The 24,123-nt window shown below is 37.0% G+C and overlaps 1 protein-coding gene across 1 annotated transcript; it reads right to left on the bottom strand.

The window, feature by feature from the left end:
• Nucleotides 1–8,109: 8,109 nt before the first annotated feature.
• On the bottom strand, nucleotides 8,110–11,763 carry dynlrb1 (dynein, light chain, roadblock-type 1). Its single transcript, XM_062415707.1, has 4 exons — nucleotides 11,676–11,763; nucleotides 10,289–10,364; nucleotides 9,342–9,509; nucleotides 8,110–8,722 (listed from the first exon to the last, which is right to left on the bottom strand). Exons 1-4 carry the CDS (start codon nucleotides 11,676–11,678, stop codon nucleotides 8,679–8,681), a joined length of 291 nt encoding a protein of 96 aa, XP_062271691.1. The 5' UTR covers nucleotides 11,679–11,763; the 3' UTR covers nucleotides 8,110–8,678.
• Between the last annotated feature and the right edge of the window lie 12,360 nt (nucleotides 11,764–24,123).

Below are 24,123 nucleotides of genomic sequence, written 5' to 3'. Positions count from 1 at the left end.
TACTGATACTGCAGTTGATGAAACACTCTGGTTTACTAAAGAGAGTAATGATACAGCTGTTGATCTGAGAACAGACTCAGAGTATGCAGGTCGTGTCCAGTATCACTGTGATAAGAACGGCTGCACTCTGAGAATCACAGACCTGAGAGAGAGAGACTCAGCTGAGTACAAGTTCATGTTCATCACAAACCAACCAGGACTGAAATATACTGGTTCACCTGGAGTCACTCTGACTGTCACAGGTACTGATGAACGCTGACCCAGTACATTTAAACAACGATTGGAGATACATTTAATGAATTGTGATCATTTTGTGTACAAATGTATTCTAGGTTTTTGTTAAATGATCCACCAGTGTAGTTGGTCCCTTATATGAATTGTCATTTGAACTGTCTGTCTCTGTTTTTGTTACTTGTGATGTAAAAATGATGCGTCTCTTTTTTTCCTCACAGACCCAAATCTACAAGTGCAGGTGATTAGTTCAGAAGACTTTCAGCTTTTTACCTGGGCAGATCTGAAGTGTCTCAGCAGCTGTCGTCTACCTGATGGTTCTTCCTTCATCTGGTACAAGAATGGACAGAAAATTCAAGGTGAAACAGCTTCTACTTACAAAGAGTACTTTTATCCTGAAGACAGCTATTCATGTGCTGTACAAGGATTTGAGCATCATCCTGCTCCTGCAGTGTGTGAGTATGAATCACATTCTCCCACTAACATAAGACAACAGATAAACATAACAGATATATCTTTAAATTATTCAGAGTAAGAGAAACAATTTTCAAATATGATTTTTATTCACAAACTACTTTCTGTTCACCTACATCGAGGATGACCTAAAAAATGTAACCACACATATCTTCATGGATAGATACCACAAATAAGAGACTTTTTTTATTGGGTGAACCAGCATTAAGCATGAAACAGATCCAAGTGTTGACAGAGCTTTCTTCATAGCTGTTCCCTCAGAACTCTCCCCAAACACATCTGACACTGCACTGACCTGTCTGTTCATAACACTGATCAAAAGTCACCTTTTAACTGCTTTTAACTTATTTTCAGAGTTAATGAGTAATCTGAAAAGACATCTATAAACAAAATGTATTATTATTATTATTATTATTATTATTATTATTCTTGTAATTGTGCTATTTAAAATGAATTGTATCTTTCAGGTGTCCATGGTCAATCCTGCAACAGAGTGATTTACACTGACAGTAGCATCTGTGCCTTCAGAGGCTCATCAGTGGACATTTCCTCCACATACAGCAGTTATGAATCTATCACATCATCATTCTGGTTCAGTCCTGATCGTCGTCATCAGTGGAAGAATCCCTCACAGCCTGAGGACCTTAGTAAAGACTCCCAGTATGCAGGTCGTGTTCAGCTCCTTAAAACAGAGACAGGACGCTCCACTCTGAGAATCTCTGACCTGAGAGAGAGCGATTCAGCCCAGTATCACTTCACATTCAAGACACAAAGCTTTGAATGGAGGAGTAGTTTACCTGGAACAACTCTGACTGTCACAGGTACTGATGAACACAAACACTAACCCAGTACATTTAAACAAGCTGATTACAAATGAATGGGGTGATTGGCTGAACTAATGGAGTTTAATTTAATTTAATATCAGTTGTGATCAAAGGATTTTTATCATCTGGAGTACATTTTTCACGTAAAAATGTTATAAAGAGTAACTTCTCACATTTACATTTTTTGATTGGATCATCCCAAATGATTTTACCCAGCACATCTACAAAGGTTATTTTGACTGTATGTTTGTGTATTTTACTGACTTTGGTTCCTTCCTCACATATTCAGCTCTCCAGGTGCAGGTGATCTCAACAACAGTCCATCAATCTCATATCAAGGCAGAGCTGAAATGTTTCAGCAGCTGCAGTCCAGCAGGTCGTATTTCTTACATCTGGTTCAACAACGGACAGAAAATGATGAAGGATGAAACTTCTCTTTATTCAGGGCAGTTTAATCCTGGTGACAACATCTCCTGTACTTTGAAAGGACATGAGGATTACCGCTCTCCTTCAGTGTGTGAGTTTACCTAACTATGTCACTAACACAATGTCAAAATGTATCCATGGTAATGGACAGGTGATTTTAATATGAGCAGCAACGAGGGAATCAACTTTCACTCCTCACTTTGTGTCAAATATTTGCTTCTTACATTTGTCAGCTGTTGACCAACTATGTTTTCTCCTCCAGATGCTCCAAAGCTTCCCTCTGTGTCAGTGAGTCCCTCTGGTGAAATCATTGAGGGCAGTTCAGTGACTCTGACCTGTAGCAGTGATGCTAACCCAGCAGCTAAATACACCTGGTACAAGAAGAACGTAAATCCAGACCTTCAACCTCTCAGTAAAGAACCACAGCTTGTCTTCAGCTCCATCCAGTCCTCTGACTCTGGAGAGTATTACTGTACAGCTGAGAACCTGCTGGGGGAGAAGACGTCTGAAAACATCGTTATTGATGTGAAATGTGAGTCAAACAGATTTATAGAGAAACTTAAAGCTGTTGGTCTTGTCAACTATTTTTAAAACAGCATGGAAATATTTGTCTGATCATGTTTTCCTTCTTCAGCTCTGCCTGCTACACATTCAGTCTGCTGCTGTAGTTCACTGAGCAGCTTCAATATAACATGTTGAACTAATGCAACTGTTCCTCATTTTATTTTTTATTTATATTAATATATCTCCTCCAGATGCTCCAAAGCTTCCCTCTGTGTCAGTGAGTCCCTCTGGTGAAATCATTGAGGGCAATTCAGTGACTCTGACCTGTAGCAGTGATGCTAACCCAGCAGCTAAATACACCTGGTACAAGAAGAACGTAAATCCAGACCTTCAACCTCTCAGTAAAGAACCACAGCTTGTCTTCAGCTCCATCCAGTCCTCTGACTCTGGAGAGTATTACTGTACAGCTGAGAACCAGCTGGGGAAGAACACATCTGAATACATAATTATTTATGTGAAATGTGAGTCAAACAGATTATTTAGAAAACAACATACAGCTGTTGGACTTGTCAGCTTTTTTTTTTTTTTAAACATGGAGATATTTGTCTGACCATGTCTTCCTTCTTCAGTTCTGCCTGCTACACATTCAGTCTGCTGCTGTAGTTCACTGAGCAGCTTCAATACAACGTGTTTAACTAATGCAACCCTTCCTCATTTTACACACACACACACACACACACACACACACACACACACACACACACACACACACAGCACTAAAGGTCAGCACTTATTGAAGAGGTTTATCTATTTTCTGTTGGTCTCAATTTTTAGGGAATCCAGTATTTATAATGAAGATAACGAAAACCATCAAGAGGATTCTGGCTGTCCTGGTGCTGATTCCTCTGCTTCTCTTGATTCTGTGGATATGGTAAAACAATATTAAAGACAATCATTCTTTGTTCTCTAATCAAAACACTTCCATGGATTTTAAATCATTAATCTATTTTAGTAATATAACTATATATATACACTCACCGGCCACTTTATTAGGTACACCTTGCTAGTACCGGGTTTGACCCCCTTTTGCCTTCAGAACTGCCTTAATCCTTCGTGGCATAGATTCAACAAGGTACTGGAAACATTCCTCAGAGAGTTTGGTCCATATTGACATGATAGCATCACGCAGTTGCTGCAGATTTGTCGGCTGCACATCCATGATGCGAATCTCCCATTACACCACATCCCAAAGGTGCTCTATTGGATTGAGATCTGGTGACTGTGGAGGCCATTTGAGTACAGTGAACTCATTGTCATGTTCAAGAAACCAGTCTGAGATGATTCACGCTTTATGACATGGCGCGTTATCCTGCTGGAAGTAGCCATCAGAAGATGGGTACACTGTGGTCATAAAGGTAGAGACAGCCTGTAGAGACTATAGAGGTGAGAGAGAATTTACCCTCAAATACAGTTATGATCACTTGGCTCCTCATGAATGCAAGCAAACACATTTATATTAACAACATGAAGCCGTAAAGTGAATTTATATTCAAAATATGACTTGAGTAATTTTTAAAGATGTATTTCTGCTGAATAAAGATAATTCAGTTTTAAACATTTAATACATCTCTGGAGTAAAATCCAGTCAGGTTGGAGCCTGGAAAAACAAAAACAGGAAAGTATACTCTCCTGTATAAACAGGAGAGTATTAGATCCATAATTAAAGTTATAAGATTGTACCTCAACTAAATGTCATGTGATTTTGTTCAGATGCAGTCGCACCAGAGGCTGGACTCACCTGATGGAAACCGTGAAATATGACAGAGGAGAGAGGATGTAGAGGACCATGTGGACGCTTTCATGTTCAGTTTTCAGCAGCAGCAGCAGCAGCAGGTAGAAGAGCAGCACAGACAGTCAGTAACAGCATGTAGCAGAAGCTTTGAGAAGAATGTGCTGATGGCAGCTTGAACTGAATCATGTCGACGTGTCACATGATTGATTGTTTAGATCAGTTGAATATCAGGTGGTGTGTTTGACTCAACTGATTTATAATTTACTGTGTTCTGTCTGAACTAATGCAAGCTTATTATTAATTATATTACAGATATTTAGGATTAGAGCTGCTTATTTTATATGCATACATACTGTAATTAATAACTTTCGAGGAATCCTGATTGGCTTCTTGTGCAGTTTACTGAAATTTGATAATGCACACAAATGTCTGCGTACTGTTTAAAATCATTCATAATGCTGCTGCTCCTCCTTTGAAAAAATGGTAACAAGAAGAGCCACTCGATCAGTTACCAGGGGAGAGTGCAGTATACTTAAACGCAGGACTTCATTTGGTAAATCATCTTTTTCTTTTGTTGCCACAAATCAATGGAGAACTCTTCCAACAGAGTTGATTACATGTGCAGACTTTAAAACATTTTCATGTGACACAAAACGTTGGATGTTGTCACAGCAAACTAGTAAACATGTGTGTGTTTGATGGGGGGGCATTTTCTTAAAAGTTGGCAGGTGGGGGGCAAATTGTTTTTAGGATGTGGGAATGTGTGTATTGATAATTTTGTCATTGCAATTTCACACAACTGTGAGTTCTGTAATTGATTTTAATTAATTATATGTTCCATCTACCTGCTCAGAGACTACAGGTGGAAAATAACAACTTGCTAAAACCCGGCACAATGCACCTCTGCATGTTTTATACAGGGTTAATGTTTTATTACGCACTGTTCCTGTTTAAAGAAAAATAAAAATGACCAATTACTCATCAAAAATAATGTCAGTTCTATCACACTTTGTTTAATGTCACATTATTCAGGTATTGCAGTGGCTGATATACAATAAACAGCAGCTTCCATAACATCTGTAGCTGGAAACATGATTTCAGTTCCTTCTCACTGCTGCAACGGGCGACAGCGTGCAGAAAGCTTCAGCTTTAAATAAGTAATTTTATTTTATAGTTTATTTCTCAGGATCTGAATGTATTAAGTATAAATCAAGCTTGCGTAGGGGTCGACGCAGACCCCTACGCCGTAACCTGACGTGCATCTCCAAAAAATCCTAACTACGTGTCACGGCAACGCGGACCGCAAGGGCTGTAATTGGCCCGCTCAAAACGTCAGTCTTACTTCCTGCAACACCGCCATTTTAAAATTTGTTGTGGAGCAGTGCGAGTGTTCGGAAGATAAACAAGGATACGGATATGACTCCTCTGAAACCACACACACACAGTCACACCCCCTTGCGGCATGGCGGTGAATTGCAGAGCAACGCGTTCCTCACGACGCAGAAGCATAAATCAGGCTTCAGCTAAGACGGGAACGCGACGGTGGAGCATTTTTAAGATTTCCACTCTGGAGGGTGGTTTCACTTTTTTGCGTTTTTAAGCCTCAAAAACGCTGTCACCGTCTAAATGAAAGGCACATCTGATAAAATATTTTGTCGTTTTCACCCGCGAGCGTTAAACAGGGCCTTACAGAGGATATAAGGCAGCGGAGCTTTGGCTGCTAACATGGGAAATACACTTCAGACCCTCAAAAAAATGGATGAAACTGAAAACACTTTGAATAGCCCAGGCTACTTTAGACTGTCTTTAGACTTTGAATTAACAAACAGCAATTCGGACTGCAAGGTCTCAAATTGAAACCAGCGATCGGCCTAATGGTCCCGAAATTAAGGATGTTTCAGAATCCCACACATGCAAAGCACAACCAGCTACAGACAAGTGGCAGACACAACGTGATGTCACTTATAGACAGACTACCAGAGACAGTTTTTGAGTCACATCGTTGCAAATTTTATATGATGCATCATTTCACAAAATGGTTTGTCTTCAATATCAATACTGTTACTACCATAGACTTTATATAAAATGGATGTAACATCCGTGACGTCACCCATTGGTTTGTGGACTGCTGCTTGGAAGCGAATAGTTTTGGATCTGAGCAGCGCCATCTTCAAAATTTCTGGTGCATGCTGGGAAAAATAAAAACAGGGATTCTACTTATATGGGCATCAGGAGGAGCATGATGCGCCCTCCTGAACCTGTGAACCAATCAACCTGTCAATCACGACGTAGCCACGCCCCAATGCATACCCTGCTTTATCGTCACATATAAAATCAGGGAGGCCAAAATGTCCCAAATGAACATCATACTGCATTGAAGAAGGCTTTAAACTAGCGATTGAGACCATAAACACATTTTGAAAACGTTTACTGAGGTTAGAAATCAAGTGAGAAGTTGGTGAATTCTCCATTGACTTGTATAGAGACGGAAGTCCTTTTGACACCAAAACGGTCGCCCCCTGGTGGCCTTTTGATAGAATGCAGTTTTAAGTTACTTCCGTGTTGGCATCATTTCAGAGGACCGGAACTCCCCGCCTGGTTACTACACTGCTAGGGGTGTGACGATATCTCGTACCACGAGATCTCGCGAGGCGAAACGCGACGCTATTTCTCGTCGACGTGAATTTTGTCTCGCAAGGCTATAATTAAGGGACGCACCAAAAAAAAAAAGACGATCGGTTTTCTATCGCTCATTCGCACTTCATGTCTTCTTTTTATAATCTCACGTGTGGATCATTAACCTTGTTGTAGCTTCAACCTGCTGAGAAGATCTCAGTCAGCAGTAGGAGATGAGGAGAGGAGCAGGTTGACCTCAGGTCTCTACACTGAAAGCCTGAGGTAGGAGGATCAGGGAATCTAGCGCAGCTATGGAAGCTTAATGATGCAAAAAGTAAAATGAGTCACACTACTAAATTATAACACAATTTATATGTTGTTATACTTGTGTATTTATGTGATACAGGATTTATGCAATTTACTTTTATTTCTGTGTTTTTTTATTAGCAATATGTTATAATTTGTGATAATTGGATTCTTTATTTAATTTATATTTATATATTAGAATTGTTTCTACTTTTTACAATTTACTTTTTAGTATTTGTGATTGTATCTAACTTTTGTATTTATGGTTTATGTTATTTCCATAAATACCAAAATGATCCATCTATAAAATATCTATATGAGGAAACCTTTTACAGTGCTGCATACTGCATATGATAATTATATATTTAGAAAGTAGAAAAAAGTGATTCATTACAAGATGATTAGTTCAATTTCCATTTTGTGAATTTTAAATAAAATAAACAGTCATGTATTTCCTCATTGAAGTTTTCTTAAAAATATAGTTAAAAATCTCGTCTTGTCTTGATCTCGTGAGCTGAGTGTATCGTCACACCCCTATAAACTGCACTTATCTGACAGTACATATCTGTTTATAGCCTACTGTTCATATTCTATATCCATATTTATTCTGCTCTTATGTTACTGTTAATACACTGCACATATCCTTACTGTAAACCATACCTCTTGATTAACTGTATACTACTGTCTACACTATGTCATATACTGTAAATTGTTATGCAACCATGTAATTCAATTTTCCATATTTATTGTATGTCATTTTGTCAGTATCAGTATTTGCTTTCTACCATGCACAAATAAAAATGTAACTGAACTTTTGTTGTGTAATTGTAACAATGAGCATTCAAACACATCAAATCAAATATAGTAAAATCACAAGCAAGTACAGATTTTGCACGGGCACTGCACTAGTTGAGATAAATGAGAAACAAAAAACGACCATTTTGACTTTTTTTTATTTCTTAATTTGTTACAAATAACCATCAGAAACTTCAACCGTGGCTTCAGAGCAGAGAAATGTTTGTAGTGTGATTCTCTGCTCACCAGTGAAATACTGAACTTCAACACATTTTGCCAACTAAACAATAAATAACAAAACCGGGTCTTTTATTGATGAGATGGAGCTTAAAAAAACATCCTCGAACTTAAACATGTGTTGTGGTCTCTTCTCTCTCTCTGTGTGTCGTGCATGTTATCGATGCCTCTGCAGTAAATCACAGTGACAGAACATACAGGAAACATCGAGAGGAGACACAACTGGAATGATACAACATGGAGGGAAATAAATTTGCCTGCAAACTGATTGACTGTCGTATCTTATTGTTGAAATAAGTGAAATTCAGTTTCATCCAACTTCAAATTCTGCTTTTTGCTTTACCTTGTACAGCGAGTGCATAAAAAGCTTCTGTTAAACACAACCTGAATATGATTTAACAAGACAAAAAATAAACAATCAGCTGTTTAAATGTAAAAGACAGACAGAGTAATGAGGAGCGGCTCCTTCTGGTTCAGTCTGAAGGGTTCTGGATGACGATCAGGAAATAATCCTTATCTGTGAAGAAAAGGGCAAAACAGTTAAATTCAGATAGATTAAAAACAGTATATTAGATTACACACACTGAGCAACCGTTAAAGGATCTCTGCCTGGCTTTTGATTAAGAATGATTTACAGTCTTTTTTAGTCTATTTTTATTTTATATGTTTTGATTAGGGCCCGATGGATACTGGATTTTTGGGGCTGATGTTGATGCCGATATTAATTAGGGAGTAAAACATTTCCAATATCGATGTATCAGCCGATAACCTTATACAAAATATTATATATAAATGCAAACACACTTTTGCATTGATCCCCCAAATGTAATTATCAAACACTTGTGACAAAGATGTAATGAAGGCCGTGATATTTTTTATTTTTTGTTTCTTCTGTGAATTAATTGCTAATAAGTAACTATAAATAAAAACATAAAACAACTAATATATATTAAACTTGAATTTAGAAAAAAGGATCAAATATACTGCTTATATATATATATATATATATATATATATATATATATATATATATATATATATATATATATATATATATATATATATATACACACATACAGTGTGTGTTACTTCTCAATTCCTGATTAGTAAACCCCCTTTTTCCCCCCTCCTCTCACCTGGAGCGATCATGATCTCGTTCTTCTTGGAGCGGATGCGCAGGAAGGTGAGGTCGTTCTGAGGGTCGATGTCTCGTACGGTGCTCCTGGCCTTCATCACCAGCTGGTGGATCAGTCCAGCGTACTGAACCGTGCTGGAGTTGTCCAGAGTCGTCTTGATGGGGATTCCTGAATGACGAGAGAAAGGAACACACAGAAATGATTCATTTACACAAAGAATTTTCATGACCACGAGATAAAGAAAACGGATATTCTTATTTAACTGAAATTAAGTTCAAGAAGGGAACAAATAACTAAACTGACAGACCTGGATTATTCGTCAGTGTTTCTAATCACTATAATCTGAAGTTTATTTCATCCCATGTTTTCCTTCTGTGAGTAAATGGTGCATAAATGTTGTTTCTGTGGCTGCCAGTGGAGTAAAAATACAACAGAAGATAGAATAGAATAGATCTTTATTTGTCATTGTACAAAAACACAATGAAAATCTCCAGTAAAAAAATCAATCAATTGATCAATCGATCAATAAATAGAAAAGAAAAAGGACACTAAAACACTAAAAATGGCACTTTAAAAGGCAGGTATTTTTCTTCTATGTTTTTTTAAGTCACTAATATATTTCCTGCCATTCGCACAGGCATACACATGTGATTATTATCAGTTTGGTCTCTAAAATCTTGCACTGGTCGGGAGAAAATCATTTTAATGATCAACTGCTTTAAGTCATTAAATAACCAAAAACACCAAACGTTATCTGGTTCAGTCTTGTCAAATGTGTTTCTGCTTCTCTCTGTATTTTGATATGATAGAAAATTTAATATGTTCAGGTTTTGGACTGTTGCACAAAACTCCAGGTGCTGCATACATAAGAACAACATTAAAATACTTTAAATGTGCTCACTGAGGTCGCCTCTTTAGTGTCCGTAAATCACTTTGATGAGTCTTACCTTCTGAATTGACAATGATGATTCCCTGAACTCCCTTCTGACCCTGGATTCTCTTCAGAGTTTCTTCAACTTCAGCCTGAGAGACACAAACATGAAGGAGCATCATTACATTTAGCAGGTGGAAGAAGTACTCAGATCATTTACTTCCATTACAAGTAAAAGTCCTGCATGAAAAATCCTACTACAGTAAAAGTACTGCAGTATTATGAGCGATGTAGTATGCAGTATTACAGTAAAAGTACTGCAGTATTATGAGCGATGTAGTATGCAGTATTACAGTAAAAGTACTGCAGTATTATGAGTGATGTAGTATGCAGTATTACAGTAAAAGTACTGCAGTATTATGAGTGATGTAGTATGCAGTATTACAGTAAAAGTACTGCAGTATTATAGTGATGTAGTATGCAGTATTACAGTAAAAGTACTGCAGTATTATAGTGATGTAGTATGCAGTATTACAGTAAAAGTACTGCAGTATTATAGTGATGTAGTATGCAGTATTACAGTAAAAGTACTGCAGTATTATGAGTGATGTAGTATGCAGTATTACAGTTAAAGTACTGCAGTATTATAGTGATGTAGTATGCAGTATTACAGTAAAGTAGTGGTTTGGTCCTCTGACTGATATATTATTATTATGACATCATTAGATTATTAATAGTGAAGCATCAGTGTTAGAGCAGCATGTTACTGTTGTAGCTGCTGGAGGTGGAGCTAGTTAACACTACTTTATATACAGTTAGCTAGTTTAGTCCAGTGGTTCCCAACCTAGGGGTGGGGCCCCTCCAAAGGGTCAGCAGATAAATGTGAGGGGTGGTGAGATGATTAATGGAAGAGGAAAGAAGAAAAAACTAAGTTCTGATTCACAAATGTGTTTTCAGTTTTTGGACTTTTTCTCTAATCTTTGATTTTAGAGGGAAAAATCAGTATTTGGTGGAGCTGTTAACAACTCATAGACATCTGACATGTGAGCCGACTACACACTGCTTTTTGTAAGACGTCAAAAGACAAAAAGGTTGGAAACCACTGGTTTCATCTTTAAAAGCTTGTTATATTATCCATTGTGTCAAATCGTTATCTGAAAAGTAACTAAAGCTGTTAAATAAATGTAATGGAGTAGAAAGTACAATATTTCCCTCTGAGAAGTAGAAAGTAGCATCACATGATTAATATACACCACATTTATCTTCTTTAACTTAGTAATACATTATCTCATTATAAAACTGAGCTAGCTGCACAAAGCTAACATGACAACGCCCGACTAGCCGGAGGCAGCTAGCTGGTTAGCAACGCATTTAAATCCTTTAATAAATCAACACATTAAGTCCTGACGGTAATATGAACATGTTAATGGAAAAAACATGCAGTGTGAGTCGTTGCATCCTACCATGTTCCGTGTGTGAGGAGTAATCTGTGTCTGAGCTCCGCTTAGTGACAGCTAGCTGCTCTGTTGTTGCTGAGAAACTGATGACGTGACTTCCGGGTCAACGACGTCACTCTTCTTCTTCTTCTTCTTTGCTACAAAGGGAACGAGCATTTAATGTAATGTTTATCCTTGCATTTCTGTGTTTACTGCACTGTTACTGTGTATGTTTTGTAAGTAAGTGATTAATAAAGCTTATTTGAAAGAAAGGAAAAAAACAACAAAGGGAACAAGCACTTCCTTCAAAATGCTTAACAGATTTTACCTAACTAATTAAAAAGGACACTGATGTGAACTCTGTTAATGACACTTTGGTTCATTTATTTTGGTCTTGCCACCACACCAGACAACTCTGGAGTAAACTGGCACGTTTTATCAGTGTTCATATTTACCCCCAGTTTAATTTATGCTGTAAAAATGTTCTGTTTGGTTACACTGAATTTGATAAGAAACTAAATTCCCAGATTTACTTGATTAATTTATTAATTATTTTATCCAAATTTCACATACACAAATCTACATTTTCAGGCAAGAAGCCACATTTTCTGGAACGGTCTGCGTATGTTAAACAATACATCTCTCTATATATGATTGTGAAAATAAAAAAGCTGTTAAAACATATGATCTCTGTAAGCTTTACAAAATATTAATTGAATAAGTATTTCCTTTCTTCTTTTTTTATCTTGTTGTCACCCTTAAACCTCCTGGGCCCTGTTCCATAAAGCAGGATTACCAAATAAACCAGGCTTATTTCGTTAGTCTGGCTCATTTTCCAGCAGATTCGGTTCCATAAAGCAAGCTCAGCATAGTTCAAGCTCAGTTACCATGTCAATTTATGCTGGCAAACTAACCTGAGGCCTGTACTACGAAGCTGGATTTCTTCTTATCCAGGTAACTTCAGGGTTAACCCTGGGTTTTCCGTCCTACGACGCTGGTTCACTTCTTACCGAGGTAAATCACCATGGTAACTGATGCTGAATGGTTAACCTCCCCGGAGCAGGTTAAGTTCCAGATTAAGATCCAAACCTGTCAAAACCTTGTCCCCTGACCAATCACATCACCGAAAAAAAGTCATCATTCCTACAGGATCCCGACATGGACAAAAGTCAAAAAGATTAAAAAGATTAAACTGTTTCTAGATTTCCTCCATATAGCTTCAACTCAGTATTTCTCCTAATTTTCTTTCTTGTAAAGAATTTTAGTCTTTACAACTGTAAACTTAAAACCCCATTTCTTCCCCCACATGCCCACTTGATTTATTCCTTCTTAGTTTATTCACTATATGATTCCTCCCTCTTTTCCACAGAGTCCCATCATCTGCAAATAATGATCTTCACATATCTAGCGATACATCTCCAAAGATGTCATTCATCACAAGGTCGTCTCCGTAGTTCGGCGAGGGTTATCCTTCACATTCACGCCGTGCAGAATCTGAAGGTGCTCCTCCTAAGCTGCACTGCTCAGGTTGATATGCTCTCCCACATTTATAACAGCGCTTGTTCTCTTTCAACAAGTTGTTGATCTGCTCCAATGTGAATGACCATCGCAATAAGGGCAGAAAGGTTTGGGTTTGGTTTTCTTCCCTTTCTCCACTGTAGAAGATTTGGCAGGTGGAACAGCTTTGTCAGGGCCGGCCCAAGCCTCCATGGGGCCCTAAGCAAAATTTGATTTTGGGGCCCTCTATAACTGCCAATAATAATGATTATTGATCATTCACACACCTACTATAAACATATTCTACTTATTCTACTCTGTCATTACGAATACACTAACTGTGATAACTTTTTGTTGTAATCCACAGTGATTAATGCCATGGAAGCAGACACCAGATTTGCAAATGTACAGAAAAATCTTTCAATTAATATTTGGCAAAGTCAGCAACTCCCCCTACTGGCCACACAGAGAATCAATACATAAAAACTCAAAGAGCAGCCCGGCATGTCTTACCCATCTATGGTTTTTAATCTGAAATGGTAGAAAATTCAGCTACAAGAGCAGCCTGGGGTTGATTTACACTTAATATTCAAAGTGATATAGTACTAAGTGGGATACTGAATGTCATCTAGGCCAACTAAAAGTAACAAAATAAACCAATAGTTTACTGTAAACACAATCTGCTTTATTATGTTTTGTTTTAAATAAACTGTAACAGCAAATGTACAAAAACAGACAGTAAATAAAATTAATTTAAAGAATATCAGACAAATACTTAAATAATGATGTAAATCAACAGAGGCACCTGAAACAAGGAAACACAAATGGTTTATAAATAAAATATAAAGTAGTCTGACAGGAAAGAGGGACACTCAGCTGGGTCTACTGGCGGAGCTGCTGATCCCTGCTGCAAACTGGACGCTGAAGAAGTAGATGAAACATTAATCTTGATGACCAAAGATGAAGGACCTATAGGGAAATTAAATTAATATTTTTGGACAAAATTATTCATCTCAGAATATTCTGCAGTACACTGAGCAATTATAAAGGCTGTTTTGTTGTTAACTTACCAGGTACAGCTGAAGTTGCAGAGAGGACAGTGGGCACAGAGGATGGAGCAGAGGATAGAGATGGACCTGAGATGAAAAACATGTCCCTTGTCATATGATTATATCTTATATTATTACATCTTAATGAGATAATTTGACTAGAAATTAAATATATATGGTGACAGTTTTTGATCACCTGATTCATCAGCCTTGGCTGCTCCTGAGCAGATGGATTGCTCCTGGGCTGAGTCAGTGCCTCCTCTGAAATACTTTAACAGTGCTCCTGGGGAAGTTTCATATAACGTATGAGCATAATAGGGAGTTGATGTAAAAGGAATATGTTTATTTACTCACATAAATTACTGTGCTCTGCAGCAAACAATTGCAAACAACATACCTCAAACTATAAGTTAACTAAGTTAATTCATTAATGCAAAACCATATTGCTAGCAAACGTCACCGCGTTTGTAATTAACGTTAGTTATTAAACATTTGCTATCAAACATTATCAAAAACGTTGTTTTGATGCCAAAAATCGACCCAGAATAAAACTGAGAATCAACTTATTCAAAGTATTACACAAACACAAAAACGTTAGCTAGCTAATTTGCTATTATAGGCTAACGTAGTTGGAACAAAATATCAACAATAATTAGGGACTTTCCTAATTTGAGGAAACTTTTCAAACTCTCCTTGACACCAAATGTTACATAACCAAGACATACCTTTATCTTGTTGTTTTCATCCTCTTCCTTTTTCTTTTTTCTGGCCCTGAAGGGTAGATCCTTTTTTACAACATTATTCACCTGCTCCTAGCTCCTGGATGCTCAGCGCGCACTGCACACGTTACTATCGCAGCTCTGACATTTCGAGCAGAGAGGCAGTAGGAAGTAGTTTCCTACTGCCTCTCTGCTAACATAATATTGTTGTTGTTTTTTTTGTACAAAAAATGCACATTTGATAATATATGAATCATCACCACTCACACATGGAAATAAAACATTAATTACTTATTTCTTTCTTAAGTCAATTGCTCTGCTCTTGGGGGCCCCCTAGTGGTCACGGGGCCCTAAGCAGCTGCTTAGTTCGCTTATGCCTTGGGCCGGCCCTGGTCCGAGATAACAGTGATGGTATTTATGTGTGAGACGATTAGGTTTATTTTAACAGTATTTGCGGCCATAAACGTGTTTTCTGTTTATTGTGTAATCAGGCATGATATTAACGTGATTACAGTCAATAATGTTATTTTGATGTTTGTGTGTTTGTTATGTCTGATATCCTTGTTAAATAGACTGTAATTAACATGATTTATGTCTTGCTTATGTATGCAATAAAGACATTTGGGACTGAAAATGTGTTCTGCCTCAAAATGACTACTGATTACTCATATATGTGCATTTTATTTCCGTTTTCTTCCAGACCACACCTCTACCTTGTTATGCCATAATTGGGTCTACTGTACTGTTGTGCTGTACTACTGGATTTCTGTATTGAACGCATCCAACCACTTAATGGTTAAAGGTCCATCTTGTCTCCTGTCTCATGTGCGACACCCCAGGGCGAGGGCTATCCAAATAATCGTACCGATTACCAAACCTATTCTTCATTGTGGTCCTTTGAGCTGGATAATTGTGCTTACTTTGGTTAAAGATAGACTCGGACATACAGTTAGTTAGTGTATTTGTTGGTAATGTCTGTTTGATCCAGATGAAAACAGCTGTAGATGCTGTGCGCCCTCCCGCGGACAGAAATAACTTTTTGGCCCGACACCTGTCTCGCGTTGCCGCTTCTGGATGAAACCGAAAGTATTTCAGGTTCAGTCAGCAGTCGGAAGGTTTCGATCAGTAACGGTAAAGTGACTTTGAATCTCCATCATTGATAACTATGGAGCTTCTTCTTCTGGTGTTTTTCTGTCTCCTGACTGGCTCTGAAGTAACGTTTGGTGCTGAAAACGGTAAGAAAACTATTTATTTATACTGATGATCAAACTGATTATAAACATACGCACATTTGTCGCTTTCACTAAAAAAGGAAACGGAGTTTTTATCTCGTCATTTTGACTTCCTCATCTCTAAATTCCGACTTAGTGTCTGATAATGAGGAGAAAACAGGTGTTACACATCATTCTGTAACACACACACTCTGTGAGCAGCTTTTACCTGGTATTATATTTTATTTTATTGCATGTTTTATTTTATTGCATGTTTTATTTCTGACACCAAATGACAGTTTGACGCATTTCAGATGTGACTTCAGGCTTCAGGTCAGACACGCCTGCGTGTGTTTCATATACTTGTTATGTTTCTTTTATCATCACTTAGTGTCTAATAAACTATGCAGTTAAAGTACACTAAATAAAATATGTAACAGAGCTGCTCAGAGCTGATGTAGCGTTGGACCGGATGTGCAGGGCGGTGTCTGTTTCCTGCCGTTATTTCTGAGGAACTGCGTATCAAACATGTGTGACAGCTGCATCACATCATCTACTGTGTAACTTTATGATGATATTTCTCATCAAATATAAAATCTGAGTGTGCCCGCTGCCTGAGGGCCACTGGGAGTTTTATTGATAGTTTTTTTTTATTTCTTTGTCCAAATGAACCTCAATGAACCTCAGAAAGTAGTTTGACGTTGTTTGCTCTCACTTCCTCCTTTCACGTGCGCTCAGAGTTTCATCTTTCAAATGTCAAATTGAAAGATGTTAATAGATGTGACTCAGAGAAGGTCTATAAAGTAATGTCTATGATCATATTCACACCATGTTCATTTCTGTCTCAGTAGTTTCTTCAGTTGGGTTTATTTCAGCAGCAGCTTGTTTGTGTGTTTACTGTGGAGACAAATTCATCTGAGTGAGAAATGTGATAGTTAAGGAAGTGAACAGCATTCATCCAGGTTATCCATCAGAATACTAATAATACTAATAATTAATCACCTGATCAATATCCCTTATTTGGATCATTCAGCACACAGTAACTATTTAAATCTCTTGTTTGACAATCTTAATGATAGTAATCAATAATACTGTGAAACAGTAGTTATCTAACTATATATATTTAGTACCAGTCAAAGGTTTGGACACACCTACTTATTCAAGTTTTTTCTTTATTTTCACAGTTTTCTACATAAATAGAAAAGAGGAAATAAATGTTTTAGCACTTCATGCTGGTCAGTTCCTCACCAGTCCCAACCAGACAGAAACCAGTATTTGTTTATTTGTTTATTTAAAAGGATCCCCATTAGCTGACGCCAAGACGACAGCTAGTCTTCCTGCGGTCCAGACAATAATATTTAATAGCGCACAACATACATTACAATCTTAAGTTAATATAAAATATATAAAAATGAAAGAAAAACATTATACAGTCATGTATCACCACACTCAAATAAGATGATATAATTGCATTACATTGATTTCAAATATGTTCTTAATTTTCTTTTAAAACCAGCCTTTCCCTTGATGTCACGAACCTCACCTGGAAGACTGTTCCAAAACGCAATTGACCTATAAAATACTGACAACCTCATAGAGTCGGACTTCGGTAGTGGTAGAGTAATCAGTCCACTATTCGCCCCTCAAGTGTTATAAGAATGAGTATTTGAGCAGTAAATTATATTATTATAAAAAAGTCTGAGTCTGAGTATTAATTATTCTATGCAAGTATATCAGTAAATTAGCAGATAGTCTGTCTTTGACTCTCAACCAGGTGAGATGTTCATGCATTTTCTGCAACACAACCAAGACCTAGCCTTGCAGCTTTGTTTTGAGCCACTTGTAATGTGTTTAAAAGACTATTAGATGCAGCAGACCATACAACTGAACAGTAATCAAGATGACATAAAACCAATGAACAAACTACTTGATGAAACAACTGTGAGTTGAGAAACAGAGCACATTTCCGCGTTATGGCAACAGCTCTACCCATTTTGGCAACAACTCTGTTGATGTGATCAGACCATGACAATGTGCAATCAAGCCAGAGCCCAAGAAGCTTCACAGTTTTTACTTGCTGTATTGTTTGACCATCTATTTGTATATTAATTTTAGGATTATGTAATAATCTATACTTAGAACCAAACATTATACTCTTTGTTTTTGATATATTAAGAATACGTTTATTGGTTTTGATCAAGTTAAATAATATGCTGCTCTCACAAGACAGAACCTGATTAAGCTCTGAACATGTGGGGGCTGCATAATAAAGAGTAGAATCATCCGCAAACATACTCACCCTAGCGTTACTGAGTACATACGGCATGTCATTAGTAAAAATTGAAAATAAAAGAATGAGAGTATGAGTGTGCTGGTGATGGACTGAGGCTCTGCTGAGGTCTAATGCTGCCTGTGTCCTGCTGATAAGCTGCAGTCCAACTAACCTCTGGCAGGTCTGTGTGCCTCAGCCAATCAGGAGTCAGAGCTCTAATGAGACAGCAGTTTAGTCTAAAGTGTCCTCTGATAAAACCAGTGAAATCTTTACCACTATAATGAAGCCATACATTGTTACTGGGATAGAGTTGACATGGAGCCTTTTCTACAGTATCTATAATGATCCGTCATAGCTAGAAACAGGTGGGGGCGTGGTCCTCATGGTGGAGCAGCTGTGTCTTCTGTATCAAACATGCTTTATATTTGTGGACAGTGATATTTCTGCAGTATAGTAGATGAACTCCGGGTGTGCTCGCTGTCTGAGTGGAGTTCAGAGCTTCGTCCTTACTGTCTTTTTATTTAGCTCGTAGTAATCAGGATGAATTCTGGGAAATGAAGTTTGAATTTGTTTAGTTCAGTTTTCCTCTTCCATCTGCAGCGCTCTCTCCTGCTTCTCTTTCTTTCTCTCGCTCATTTGTTCAACCAGGTGTAATATTTATTAGTGTGTTGGATGTGCAGACAGAGATAGTCTGATGACTTAGTCACTGCTGAAGATCATCATCATTTAGTTAAATGTTATTATTTATTAATGGGTGTGGTGTTCTCCTCAGGTTGTGATAAAAGACTAAAATAATATAATAATGTGAAAAATATAAACACCCCCCCCCCCCCCCCACACACACACACACACACACTGATGAGGCACAGAGATAAAGTGAAGGATAGAAATATAAAGAGTAAAAATGAAACCAAAAGGAGAACTTGCCATACAAAGGTTTAGGGATTGTTGACAGAATATATGTACATTTTTATATAGAATGTATATAATACATGCAATTATATGTCTCCCAAGGGAACATAACAGCAGTGCAGGAAATGCAGACTAAATCCATGTGAGGTGTATCAAATGGAACTGCATGTGTGACTTGGTGTGGAGCTGTCTATGCTCTTCTGAAGTTTTGGTTCCTCTTTCTGGTTTTGTCTGTTGTTTTCCACTGCTGAGCTGCCATTCATCGTTGACCTTAAAAGTCAGAATGTTGTCTGAAATTAGTTATACATAACCAGGGGCCACATGTTGGTTACGGGCAAATGTCTGAACGGGTTAATTTGAAAGTATGAGTACCTGTAGCCTCAGGCGGCTCCAATGAACTCTGCTGTCTCATTCTGTGGCAATTGTCCTCACAGCGCACTGCTGAAAAGTCAAGACAGTTTTTAAATGAGATAATGCATGATGACACACCACTGTTTAATAAAGTCAATATATATTAATAATGGGATTTCCAAAAAATGTTTATATAGGCTATGACACACAGACTAAATTGTAATATAGTGGATACAATGCATGAATAGGGTTAGTCACATTGTGATGTAAGTATGATCTAGTTGCTAATTTATGTTAAAACAACATTTTTTAAAAAAGTAATAATTTAATCTTGGTAAAGATGGGTGATGATAGAGGAAAATGTGAATAACCATTACCTCAAATGTAATATTTTATGCAAGTATTGTCTGAATTTTTTGGTTTTGTTTTAACCGGCGTTCACGCCCCTACATACGGCGTCTCTACGCATATACGTCACAGGCTGAAAAAATAGTCCCAGGTGGCTGTAACTCTGGAGTCCCAAATACAAAGTATAACTGCAGACTATTTATTTAACATTGAAATAGAAATTGAAGTTGACATGAAATGAAATGAAATGCCATATGCAATGGCTGCAAAGGCTCCCTAAACCTTGGAGGGGATGCAGGGGGTTGGAGAAAAGTGAACGCACAGACGGACGGAGAAACATCCTGTTCTCCAATTATAGTAGTAGGATATATATATAAAAATAAGAATCAGAGAAAACTAAATGTAAAAGACAAAAACAGATAAAACATAAATAGATGTGCATAAAAATGTGCCAGATGACAAGAAACAAGAAAAGTTTCTTGTTATAACATAAGTTGATATGTTGCTATGACAACACACTTCCATATGTCTGTCTTAACCTGATTATTCTGCATGTAAACATACTGATTAATACTTGTTTATGTCTTCCAGAGCCAAAAGTCATCACAGTGGAAGAAGGAAGTGACGTCATTTTACCCTGTTCACTCAACACAGAAGACATTACTAACAAGAAGTTTGTGTGGAAGAAAGATGGTCATCAGGTGTTCCTGTATGATGATGAAGATCATTCCAATAACGCCGGTACAGGTCAAGATCCACAGTTCATAGGACGAGTGTCACATTTTCCAGATAAACTGAAGTCAGGCAACGCCTCCATAACCATCAGTAATACGATGGTGGCTGACAGTGGAAACTACACCTGTGAATTTCCAGATCTTCAGCCAAAAAAAATATTCCACATTCAGCTTGTTGTTGGTGAGTACTTTGATAAAACACTTATTTAGTGATGATTTCAAATAGTCAGAAACACATCTGGCAGGGCCTCGTCCCCACAGCGCTGCAACCATGTATGGAGTGATTCCCTCTTTATCAAACATGCTGGATATTTGTGACACATTGCAGATTGTGTCACTGCGTCTGATACATTTTGTCACTTTCTAAAACCTGTTAAATACGTCCAGCTTCATGCAGTGATTGTTCAGGTGTGTGGAGAATCAGTTTAATTGTTCCTGACTAGCTGTAGCTCACATTTCAGTTGTTCAGTGTTTCATACAAAATAAATATAAAGTACAAAAACACTCAAGCGGGAATTTAAAGGAGTAAAATGAGGTGAAAATTAGCTTTGCATTCAGTCTGAACACTTCTTTGGGGCACAGATCATTGATTGTTCTCTGCAGACTCATCACTGATGTACATGAAGTAAAACACATTTGAGTCCCTCTGTGGAAGCAGAGCTTTTCCTTCCTGATGGAGGTGCAAAGTTAGTCAATCATCAGTGTCTCTTTATGAAAACATGTGTTTGGCTCTCAGGAGCTGATTAAATAAACCTCTTAGGTATCAAATGTGATGCTGAATTTACATGTTTGTTAACAACCTGATCCTGAGGAAAGGAACAAAAACTCCACTCAGAGAGATTTAAAGTTTGACAACATTAAAATAATTATTAATAAATTATAAACATTTTCATGATGCAAGGAAACAAAGGTTTGTGGATCATAGGTGCTGTATGATGTTATAAACACTAAATGACATTATAGTGGGATTATACAGCAGTGATTTACAGTCAGCTGTGTGTATATTTCTAAGTGCTGTCTGTAGGGATGTCACGATTACAGATTTTCTTGGTACGATTATTGTCAGAGAAATAATCACGATATTGCGATTATGACGATTATTTTAGCATTAATTAATTTCACACTACCATGAATAAGTAAAATCACATGAAAACTCCTTACAGGTCTTACATTTTAATTTATTTCCATCTTTGGATGCTCTCATAACAAAATAATATAGCAGCAATGTAAAGTAACCAAAAAGTACAAGAAAAATGATAATAATCCCATTTGGAATTAAACAAAAATCACATCTGCTTTGTAAACAATCAATAAATGTTTACTTCAAAATCGTCTATTTGAACGTGTTTATCTGGGACACTGATTTTAGTTAACACTTTCTTTCGAGAGCGATCTTATTCCTGTCTTCAGAGAAAAAGTTATGCATATACACAAAACACAAATGTGATACGTTTTGTTCTGTAACTGATACTATTTAAAGAAAAATGGCATCCAAGAGTCAACATTCTTCAATTGCTTTTACCTTTTTAATTTCCACATCACAAAAATGAGAGAAATTGAAATTAAAATTTGTTTTCTTAAATATTGATGAATGAAGAAAAAATTGGGCTCCAGCAGAAAGGGCAATATGAAAGATTGACACCTCTAATGAAAGTTCACGCCCTCTAGAAAGTAGTGTAGTTGGCTAAATCTGTCACAATAGCACAGTTCAACCACTAGATGGAGACAAAGACCGTGTGTTCACATTGATGACGATGAGGCATATCTGCAATTCATCCCCCATGCCATGTTAATAAATGGAAACTGGCTTGAATCGACTCAAAATGTGAAAGGCTGGTAAATTTCAATCCAGCAGTCAAATGAACAAACAGTTTAGTTCAATAAACAGAATAACAAAGTTATGTTTTTCTAGTATTACCTGTCTGCTATGTTGATGATATCACAAACACTCTAACATAATTATGTTTTCCTTTTGTCTTTTCTTAAACAGCTGAAGTCAGAGGTGAGTCCTGATTATGATGACATCACTGTCTCTACATCTTACACCTGCTGTAACTTTGACTCCTACAGACCTCAATCATTCACTAACTAGAACATCTTTAACTGTGTGAAACTGATCAGGATCATTCTTCTATTTTTATATGAGTCTGATTTCACATCACTTCTGAGTGGAATCATTTATCCTCTAATAACATTTACATAATGGCTTTTTAAACAATAATTCAGCAGTTGTTTAAACTTCTTTACACTACATGTGTCTATTATAAATAGTGTTTCCTCTGTTTTTCCCTCTGTGGAAGCAGAGCTTTTCCTTCCTGATGGAGGTGCAAAGTTAGTCAATCATCAGTGTCTCTTTATGAAAACATGTGTTTGGTGCTCAGGAGCTGATTAAATAAACCTCTTAGGTATCAAATGTGATGCTGAATTTACATGTTTGTTAACAACCTGATCCTGAGGAAAGGAACAAGAACTCCACTCAGAGACATTTAAAGCTTGAAAACATTAAAATAATAATTAATAAATTATAAACATTTTCATGATGCAAGGAAACAAAGGTTTGTGGATCATAGGTGCTGTATGATGTTATAAACACTAAATGACATTATAGTGGGATTATACAGCAGTGATTTACAGTCAGCTGTGTGTATATTTCTAAGTGCTGTCTGTAGGGATGTCACTATTACAGATTTTCTTGGTACGATTATTGTCAGAGAAATAATCACGATATTGCGATAATGACGATTATTTTAGCATTAATTAATTTCACACTACCATGAATAAGTAAAATCACATGAAAACTCCTTACAGGTCTTACATTTTAATTTATTTCCATCTTTGGATGCTCTCATAACAAAATAATATAGCAACAATGTAAAGTAACCAAAAAGTACAAGAAAAATGATAATAATCCCATTTGGAATTAAACAAAAATCACATCTGCTTTGTAAACAATCAATAAATGTTTACTTCAAAATCGTCTAGTTGAACGTGTTTATCTGGGACACTGATTTTAGTTAACACTTTCTTTCGAGAGCGATCTTATTCCTGTCTTCAGAGAAAAAGTTATGCATATACACAAAACACAAATGTGATACGTTTTGTTCTGTAACTGATACTATTTAAAGAAAAATGGCATCCAAGAGTCAACATTCTTCAATTGCTTTTACCTTTATTAATTTCCACATCACAAAAATGAGAGAAATTGAAATTAAAATTTGTATTCTTAAATATTGATGAATGAAGAAAAAATTGGGCTCCAACAGAAAGGGCAATATGAAAGATTGACACCTCTAATGAAAGTTCACGCCCTCTAGAAAGTAGTGTAGTTGGCTAAATCTGTCACAATAGCACAGTTCAACCACTAGATGGAGACAAAGACCGT

This window comes from Scomber scombrus, chromosome 3, assembly GCF_963691925.1.
Source record: "Scomber scombrus chromosome 3, fScoSco1.1, whole genome shotgun sequence".
NCBI lineage: Eukaryota > Metazoa > Chordata > Actinopteri > Scombriformes > Scombridae > Scomber > Scomber scombrus.
The sequence above is the reverse complement of the archived record's forward strand: the minus strand, read 5'-3'. Positions and strand labels throughout refer to the sequence as shown.